Here is a 10,262-nt window from a genome sequence, read left to right as displayed (position 1 = left end):
TTTGTTGATACCACTCAATCGGCTTCTCTCTCAATTTGGGAAAGTCATCCGTAAAGGATTGAATATCGCACCTGTGCCATGGTACATGCACAAGTTTTCCCCCTGCTGTCTCTCTCATTGGTAACATGGTTATCAGATCGTCATTCTGTTGTTTTTTCTCACTTCGTTCTGAAGTGTTTTCCTTCTTTTTATCCTTTTTCTTGACCCACCTGCTTTCCCACTTGTCTAAACATCTCCAAACCTGTGCACTCTGCAGTATCTCTTTAAGGTGTGTTTTCATCCCTGCGGATCTCATGTGTTCAAAATCTTTTGTCTCGAAGTCTAACCTGTAACTTCTGCTCAGGTGTTTGGTCTTACCTATATCGATCTCGTTTCTGTCTGCAATTTCTTGTAACTTCTTATGTATGTTGCTCACTTCTCTTGTAATCCTAGGGCACATGTATCTTAGTTCTTCCTCTGTGTATGATTCTAATCTGTTCAAACCCATTGTTCCTTCTACCAGTTCATCTGCCTCCATCCCCAACCTTATTTTATTCAGGTATTCTTCTCCCTTCCCGCTTGATGTACTCTGTGGGGAGTTCAGGCTGTTGAACCATTGTGTCAACTGTTGCGCGTTCAGTCCCATCAATGTAGCAGTTACATCAACTGCCATCAACGGTTTCTGTAATGTTTCAGTCTGTGAGGTTAACGGTACTAATAGTGGTGGATGTGACCTTACCACGGTTGACGGAGCACAAATTGGAATTGGACTAAACTCCGACAAGGACCCAGATCCATTTGGCAGTGCCGCTATCGGAGTTGTCTCTGGAGTGGTTTCTATGCATCTTCTCCCTGTCCCATTCTGTATCACTAACCCTTGGTCGCTGGTGCTTGAATTTGCCTGTATGTACAGTGGTACTGGTGGACCTACAGTGATAGGTAGAGATATTGCATCTGGATTCTGTCTGTTCCCCGAATTCTGTGGCATATTAATCCCCACATTATGGTTCATCATTGCTGGCATACCTAACTGGCTCTCTACCACTCGCACTTCTTGTGTCTGCTTTTGGGGCATCGAGAACTGTGTTGATTCAGCTTGAATCAATGTCGGTCTCTGATAGTTTTGTCCTCCCTGCGCCATTGAATCGGAAGTCATTCCCACATTATGCTCATCGCAATAGTGCCTTTGAACCTGTGGCTGATAGTTATCAGCAGGTTTCAATGTTGGCACGTCTGGGTACATCCTCTGAACCCGTGGTATTCGTGGTGAGAAAGGCATGTCAGAATTGCTCGGCCTCTGAGATCTTCTCAAATTTGGCGTCACATTACCCTGTATTGGTTCTGGAGGGGCAGTACTAATGCTTGAGCCTTTTTTGCTTTCCACATATGGTGGTGGGCGATCATTCAGTAATTGTATAATGAACTCCTCATCATCTGACTCGTCTCCCCTTTTCGAGTTTCTATTGCTCTCTCCTTCCCTGGACTGACTCCTGTTTGTCTTACAGGTGGCTTTCCTTCCTTCCGTCTCCTCTTCCTCGGCAATCGCTGGAAACAATTTAATTCCCTGCAATACGTCTGATCTCCAAACCTTTTGTGTGCTGTCCCATCTAGCATCCGCTAGGGTCTTTTCTACTTTCCTTATTCTTGTCTCAAATTTCTTTTGTTGTTGATTTCTAGCTATTAGCTCCCAAATTGCCAATACCTCAAACTGTGCTGGCCTTGGGGGTACTTTCATGTCGTATAGCGCAAACCTCAGATTTTCTAAAACCCTTAGGTTAAACGACCCGTGGATAGGGAACGCTACACTTCCATGTTTTTCTGTTAATTTGCACCATTGCTTTAGCCAAAGACACGGCGCTACACCCTTTTCTTCAATGACGATGTAAGCTGGTGTACCCTCAGGCGGTGTTTCTTCTCCTACATTTGCTTTAATATAAACATCTCCCCTCATGGCACTCTTAAATGCTTTGAAAAATTTCATCCTTCCGTCTTTTGTTTTTCTGACAATATGTAATCAATAAGTGACTTTAATTCCCGGAATACTCTTCGCTTGCCTTTCCCCTTTCAATTGCGCTTCACGGACTGCGTCCAATCCGTGCGCGACCCTTCTCACCAACCGACCTATCCCAGCGCGGCTCCTAGTGACGTCACACTCACACACTGCGGCTGACAAAGTCCTGCGGCTTGTCCTCTTTTCATTCGGCTTCACTCATAAACTAATTTCTGCAATATAACGCGAGCACTTAACCAAAAGAATAAAACAGATCTGTCGGTTTACTACAGGAAGGGTAACACAATCGCTTCAGAAACCTTAGGGATTTTTCACTAGCCTCAGCAGTTACTCCATCTTTCTCGGTTTCCCACTTTCGCAAGCAAAATTTGACCCGCAAACTTTACTCTCAACTGATCAATGAACTATTCTAGTGCACTTTAGAATTCGTCAAATCTCAAAGTCGAAGTTTTCTTTCACTCTGCAACATTCATACCGACTTGTTGACCACGCCCGATCAACCTATTAAACCGACCAGATCACAACATCAAACAAGTGTCACATACACTTTTCAACATACTCCGGAGTCTCTTGACCTCGCAGGGCCCGTCTCAACATCAACAACCACGTGGACAATTTTTCTGCTCAAAGCGCCACACACATGTGAAGTTCGACGACTTCCCTACTCTCACACTTTTGGAGTAACACTCCTCTAATATCTTTTAACCCCCCCTTAAAATCCTCACAAACTTCTCAATTAATCTGCGGCAATAAGCTGTGCAAGCGCGAAACCCTAACTTCACTCATACCGTCACTAGAAACGCTGAGACCGTTCTCATACCTGCATGTTCCTCATTCGCAAGCTCCGAGATCCCGGGAAAGTCATCGGGGACTTAGGGCATCATCATCTCTCCAACTTGTTTTATCAAAGAAAATTCTAACCTGACTCTGTCTATTGTTCGGATGGGGTCCCAAAGGGCTAAACCATCCTCTGCTACCATCTACTGATAACGCGTCCAGCCCTTATAAATTACCTGTACCTGGACACGTTGGAGGTCGGTGAATCTTTTAACCGAGTCGGGCTCTTCTCATCCTCAATAGTCAAGTCACTCAGATCAATAATCAATAACTGTTGTAATCGGTTATCAGCACTCACTTAATAGATCAATATAACACATCAGAAATCAATAACAGTTGATATTTCGGCGCACCATGACCTTTCAGTCATGAATAACCACACCAGTTTATTAAAAGTTAGTGAATTTATTTCCCTATATTAACAAAGCTAGCACGATATATATGTGTCTCAAAACCAATTGATATATGTATATGAACATTACTAGCTGTCCATAACGGCGGAAGAAACGCAATCTACGTAAAATCTGAATAATGATACACTCTGTTATAGCAATGCAAATCACCAATGTGACTAACTGTATTTGACTAATTGCATACATTCGGTCAGCATAACAGGATTTCAATTCTTCATGATACATTGAATGAATACCTCGACTAACCTCTAATTAGCATTGGCATGTGGGACTTCATGCAAAACGAATTTAGTCAACACAAATTTGGAAAAGTTCTAGCTAGGATCCTATCAAAATAGCAGTTGGTACCTAAAAGGAAAAAAAAACACAATGCATAATACATTTATCCTTTCATATTTACCAAATACAATCAGCATTCAAGAAAAGTCTTCGTCCTTCAGGTACCGGTTGATCAGCATGGGGTAAATTTCAAAGGGGCAAAGTTAAGGGCAAGCTTCCTTGCAACGGCAAGGAGAATAGGGCAAAGTTACTGCATGGGCAAGGCAGGGCAAATCAAAGTTAAAGTCTCTAGGGTGAGAATTCTTAAAGTCTCCTTCTCTCAGATAGAGAAAAGGGCATCAGGGTGTCGTCCAAAATGGAGTCTGGCATCAGGCTTCAAACTGGCATCGAGGAAAAATGGCTGACTTCTCTTTGTCCGGTGGGTTTAAGTAAGAAACATTCCAAATTCTGTAGGGTCTTCCATTGGAGGGTTCATAGGTTGGCTTCAAATTGTCCAATCAAAAATTGTCTTTTACTAGCGCCCATTTATGCATACACTGTCCTTGGCGCCTTGGAACACAAATTGTATCATGGTTTGCCAATTATTTTACTATCTGTACCTTCATTGTCCGCACCTGCAGAGACTGACCTTGTATCAAAGGGGATGTAACCGGCCTAGCACGAAACCTTGGAGATAAGTGTACCAGCCAGTTTCTACTGGAAAAATACAACTTCAAGCAAGAATATATTTCATTAATTCAAGGAAGAAAAGAATCACGCAGTTAGAATTTGAAACGAAGCAACTAGGCCAAAGCCTGTACTAAATTTAAGCTAAGCAAAACAGTTTTCAAACAAGAAATCATAGCATACATTTGCGATTATGACGGATTAATACATTTTTAATACTTCATGATTAATAAAGCTCGTTTATAATGATGGCGAACTGCCCCGAGGGCACAATTTCCCTTGTACATTATTTCTTTTACTTAAAATCACACTTCAATATATATATCGGTTACACAGTATACATGAATATATGTCGAACCCTCTTTTTCTGCGTCATCAAGGTCAGACCGCTTTGTTGCCATTGTAGAGTTTTGGGCCCTAAGACCACATACTAAAATAAAGGATGACACCAAACCATGTTCTGGTAGGTATAACTGGCCCAGGGCACGTGCGCCCAGACCTTTTTATTAGCAGATTCACTTGACCAGTGACGTCTGTGTTGGATGGGTGAGGGGTGGGTGTTAGCACGCCCCCTAGGGAGGGGCTGCATCATTACGTGACCTGCAGGACACTACAATATCGTCCAAGATACACATTTTATATACATATCTAGGCAGAGTAAATTAACATGCAATACTTGCATATTCTGAACATATGTACTTCTGAAATAATTGAACACAAGGCATTGCCTTTTGATCACAAAGGTGCAGAGAAGGTATTCTGGTTGCCGAGTAGCACACTCTGCCACCGGGAAAACTAGGTTTACAATCCAGATTCCTCATCTGGTCAAATTTTGTGATGCTTACAAATCATTGTAATTGAGCATCACCTCTGAGACTACCTCGCCACAACTTAGTTGAGAATGTGTGCTATATAAAAACAATACGTATTTAACTTTCAATAGACAATAATACTGCTCCACATACAACACTGGCATATATACAGTGCACGTGACAAACTGACATCTCTTCGTTCACTCATTGCAGTATTGTCAAGGCACTAAAAGCAAGAAAAAGTTCCTGTTTAAAAATGATTATAAAGATCACAGAATACATAAAGGATTTGTTCTAATGAACTAAGCACAAAGATCACAGCAGCAATATAATTCAGAGAACTAAAGTGATACATTTATTTAAAACAAATAATGTATTTTAATCTTTTCTGGCTGATGCGCGAGTGTCTCGCCACAGGTCATCCATCATCAAAGTCCAGGAACACCAAACAGCATAGAAACACTCAAAGCAGCCGACGCCGGCTCAGTGTTTACACTGTCACCAGAAGCACGTGCAGACTTCACCGCCAACGAGACTTTCCGAGTTCTGTGTACCGTACAATGATTGGCTGACGAAACGACAAGGCTCCAATCCTAGGTCAATTTACACATTAAAATGCCTCCCGATCAGACAACTCCATGATTATCTTTAACCTTGGGATTGGCTGTTCTGCGACCCGGAAGTACTGACGTTACGCACACATGTTGTCTGTACGAAGATCACTATCGAGCGACAGGCGTTGAACTGAATTTGCGGACAGACCTAGTAAGTGTCGTCGGTTCTAGATATCGGTGTGGGAGTTATTCACATACATAATTGCTATTAATTTGAGCGACGTTACCTTTGCAATCAGATATGTATTGTCTTTAGAGAAATATACCAAGGACTTAGCTATACTCCACGAGTAAGCACAACTCTGTAGATCTGGATTTGAGGGTTTTTTAAATCGCCTTCTATTTATAATGTCGAGAAACTGTGTAGACTTACATAGATCATTGTCTTAACATTTTTCAATTGAAGTCCAAAGACCGAGATCTCGGTTCTCTGTATTTTATTAAAGGTATTAAAATGGCTAATTTTTCTATCTTTTCTTAGGGGTATTACAGTGTGTCACATTGTACGAGCAAAGATTTGAATGGCAAGGTAACTTCGGGTGCTAGACGTTAGTGATCAACTGTTACCAGCAGTTTATAGTTTTATGATTGCGGGCTAAGGAGATTATTTGCGACTAAGAGCTCGTTCGGTCAGTGTCGTAAATTGTATCTCTAAATTGAGATTCCTTGCATAAATAGGTTACCAGCTCAGGTTTAACATGTAATATTTTGCCGTCTATGCCTTCTGGGAAAATTCCTCTATATATATATATATATATATGATAAAATCTTGTTTGCATTATCATTTTATTGTTGAGCTAAAACAGGCCAGTACAATATAAACCCATATAAGGTCTCTAAAAACGAATTCTTAAAAAATGAAAACCAACAGCATAAATTCCAGATACGCTTGGTCTACCAATAATGGCAGCAGATGAAACATTAACTAGCAACGCGCTTTACCATGCATTCCTCAGTTAAAAGTAGTGTAGCAGTAACTGCTTGGTTGTTCTTCTTTTTCACTTTTAACGCTTCCCATATACAATTAGCCACATCAAAATGCCGTTTTATGTTTGACTATTCCACAGAAAGCCTTGCCAATCCTTGACCTCCCCCCCCTTATATTTTACTTCAAAAAGATAGATTTTAGCCTTGGCCTTTTCCACCCCCTTATCGAAGGCAGAAAAAAATATGTGTGAATTAGTTTCAAGTAACATCACAAATACAAGCTGCTTGTCATTAGTGTTTGATATTACTGCACCAGCCTGCCGAACCCCGTCACTAAACATTAATATAAAAAAATCCGTACAACTGGACGATACATTGTTGCTTCATCGCCCCAGTTTTTGAGTTGCACTTCTGAACTCCTCCTGTGCTCCGGGTAACAAAATGTTAGTATTTTTCTATCTGGCCGTTCGACAAGTCAGAATCAGAAAAGCTGAGACCTAAATAGTCAAAGGAGGTTACAACTTCTAATGTTTCGACTCATATATGTTGTACCCAATACATGAGTTTCTTTTTACTGAATTGATGGCAAGCTATTTTTCACCATATTAATTTGTAAAATGTTAATAGGTAAATATAGAGCATTTTCAGTGCGTACTAACAAGATCACATCTCTGCAAAGAGCCGGATAGGAACTGGTGAATGTTCAACACTTAGTACATCATGAAGTGCCAAGGTCAGTCTACCAGCAAGATCTTTTAAAATGTGTTAAAGACTACTGGTGTCGGGGGACTCCCCTGGCGAATCCAATCTTCAGTGTTTTTCTTTCTGCCCAAATTTAAACCTGGTGTGGTCCTCGCTGAAGGGCTGTACCTAGCTGGACAAGGAGTTCTATAGAGATTCCCAGCAGAGTGATAAGTTGACTAAATCAGAAGCTATTCACAAATCATTTTCTATTTTTGCCCTATATTGGCTATCTATTTGAGCAATACTAATCCTTCTTTTTTACAGTACTAGAAAAGTGCATAACTATTTAAGGTCACTTTTTTAAAGACAGTTGCATCTGTTTGACTAGAAGCCGTGGTCAAGGATCGACTCTCATCCTAGTCTTCTGCTCCCTTCTGTGGCATTTTCCTCTTGTTCTTCTAGGATGCTCGCTTCATGTGTTGGCTGAACTTTAAAGTGTAAGCATCTGTCGCTTGACATTGCACAAATAACCCATACCTTTTCTCTAGTTGCCTGTAGGTTCTCAGGAATGGCTCAGCTTGGTGCCATAGCGGCCTTAATCGTGGCTTTAATCACGGCTGCTCTTTTTTCTGCAGTGCACAAGATTGAAGAGGGGCACATAGGGGTTTATTACAGGTAAGGCTTTGAGAATATATGGAGAGATGTGAATAGGTGATCATACAGTCTTCGTTTAAAAAAAATAACCAGTGCTTGGTTTCTGTGTTTAGAATATTTATTTTCTGTATTATTATTTGTGTTTATATTTGCAATGGATAATGATCTATTTACTGAAGGTAGCTTTTAGCTGGTCATGCTAATTACATCTTAGGAAAAAACAAATACTATTATTGTTCACCGCAAACACGAGCAAGATGCATTCACAGTTGTGCTAGTGCTTCAGCTTTTACACTGGAAGTGTTAATCTGTCTGAATATCCCGTCCAAGCATCTCCTGCAAGTTGAAAACTATAATGGCGGTGCACCACTAGGTTAGTAATTATTTAGATAGAACATAAAGAAAGTCCAATTCTCCTGTGGTAAAGATGAAACAAATCCTATTTTTGTTTCCTTCCAATTCCAAATACTTTTTTCACAAAGAGCTTGTTACAGCATTATAATGACAGCTAACGCGTTTCGCCCTTCAACATAGGGCTTCTTCAGGGCTATATAGTGTCCGGTCGGTCATAATTGGAATATTCTTAGGGAAATATTTCGAATGTGTCCGAAGTTCGTTCAAACTACCAAAGGGGTAATGTCCGTGGCAAGATGCATTCACAGTTGTGCTAGTGCTTCAGCTTTTACACTGAAAGTGTTAATCTGGCTGAATATCGCGTCCAAGCACCTCCCGCAAGTTTTGCGTTTATTTGATTGGGCTACCTCTGCACCGGCCATTGTGATGCAAAATAGATAGCTAGCCTGCCTCACGCTTGGCTTGAAATGAATTTGTTTTTGTACTTTGCGTCACATGAGGTACTACTGCGATAAAGAAGTCCTATCTGCTATATAGAAAGGTGAATGATTTTTCGTAACATGGTTAATTCTTTCACTGAAAGGTACTTAGGGAGATAACATTAAAAATAAAAGTTGAGTCTGTATGACATTTGAGCATTATATTGACAGTTAAGGTGTAACAGTTGAACATCGAGATTCTGGTAATGGTACCTTGTAGTATTCAGCCATGTAGCAGGTGCCAGTAAAGTAAGTAAGTGAGAACGCGGTAGACATTAGTAAATGTATGCACCTCGACCAGTGTGTGTTCATGAAGGCAAACTGAGCCAATGCTAATGGCTAATACGGACGACTCTAGATTCATAGACTCAAAAGCCGTAATGAGGAGATCAGTATATGTATTGGGTATGCGTGGCATAGAAAGTGATGTGTTGGAGGCTGGGAGACAGGGGCACCTTCAACACCGCTGCTTGGGATGGGAGAGCTCTACTGAAACGTTTAAAATTTTGTTAGTCTCTGAACTGAATCTCATAAACACCACTATAGGAGAGTGCTATAAAGTCTTTGTGAAGCAGGGGAACAATTGGAACCAGAGAGCCTGGAGGGGAGGAAGAGAACGAGTGATGAGAGAAGGATGGATGTAGAATGGGTGGACTGAGTAGGCTTTGTAATGGATGGAGAGAAGTGGATGGATGTTAAAGAAGGATTCATGGGTAAAGAGAGTGATAGGTAGAAGTATTTAAGGAAGGATGGATGTATGGAGAGAAGCAAGGGCAGAAGTATGAATGGACCGAGAAAGAAATAAGACAGATGGAAGGAAGGATGAATGGTTGAATGAAGGAAAGTAAGTACGCCATATGGATGGAACAATGACTAAGAAAAATGGTGGAAGCAGACAGAAGTTAGAAATAAGAATTGAGTGACACATAGGAGGAAAAAGGCTGAAAGAGGTTTGGAAGCCAGAGGGATATTTCATTACTCGCTCAGGAGGAGCTCTCCATGAAGGTCTGCTAGGCTTGCCAACCCAACATGCTTATTGCCATTTTGGAGTTAGTTTAAGTGAGGGATATCTTATTTTTCTGGTTTCGCCCTGGGTGGGCAACATTCTTAATTGCCGAGCAGAGTAAATACCAATTTTCAAAAGCACACATCCACTGCGTTTTAACCCTTTCTCAAAGTTCACTTCAAATAGGCCTGCTCCACGTGATGTTTTGAAGGGCACATTCAAACGTCTCAAAGACTGAAAAGTCAAGCTGGTATAGTTTCCAGGACGGGTAATAACTTTATATAGTTAATCTGTCTGTTGTGAATACTTTTTGTTATGTTGTGATCACTCTTTGTGACCTTTTTTTTACGGAACTCGACTGCTGCAGTAGATTTCTCTGTTCAGCATGTTCATCGTGTATAGAGTGACACTGACACATTAATAATGAAGGCGTACTTGGCCATATGTTTTAAAAAATGTACGTCTTCGCCTGCAGGTTCACTACTACATTTAGGTGTAGATTTATACATTTGTGGAAATAAACAATTTTCACAACTAGTCCTGGAAA

At 40.9% G+C, this 10,262-nt stretch overlaps 1 protein-coding gene across 2 annotated transcripts in view; it reads left to right on the top strand.

Moving 5' to 3' along the window:
• Window positions 1–5,632: 5,632 nt before the first annotated feature.
• Window positions 5,633–10,262, top strand: part of ERLIN2 (ER lipid raft associated 2) — a 307,636-nt gene continuing 303,006 nt past the window's right edge. Inside the window, exons 1-2 of one of the 2 annotated variants that reach the window (XM_069213801.1) lie at window positions 5,633–5,762; window positions 7,771–7,897. In XM_069213801.1, the coding sequence (XP_069069902.1) occupies window positions 7,791–7,897 (107 nt within the window). In that variant the 5' untranslated portion in view covers window positions 5,633–5,762; window positions 7,771–7,790. Of the gene's footprint in view, window positions 5,763–6,098; window positions 6,141–7,770; window positions 7,898–10,262 lie in introns of those variants that run through there. The other variant, XM_069213802.1, reaches the window with a different exon arrangement.

The sequence above is a fragment of the Pleurodeles waltl genome, chromosome 11 (assembly GCF_031143425.1).
Source record: "Pleurodeles waltl isolate 20211129_DDA chromosome 11, aPleWal1.hap1.20221129, whole genome shotgun sequence".
In the NCBI taxonomy this organism is placed as follows: Eukaryota; Metazoa; Chordata; class Amphibia; order Caudata; family Salamandridae; genus Pleurodeles; species Pleurodeles waltl.
This window is presented reverse-complemented; position numbering and strand designations above follow the sequence as displayed.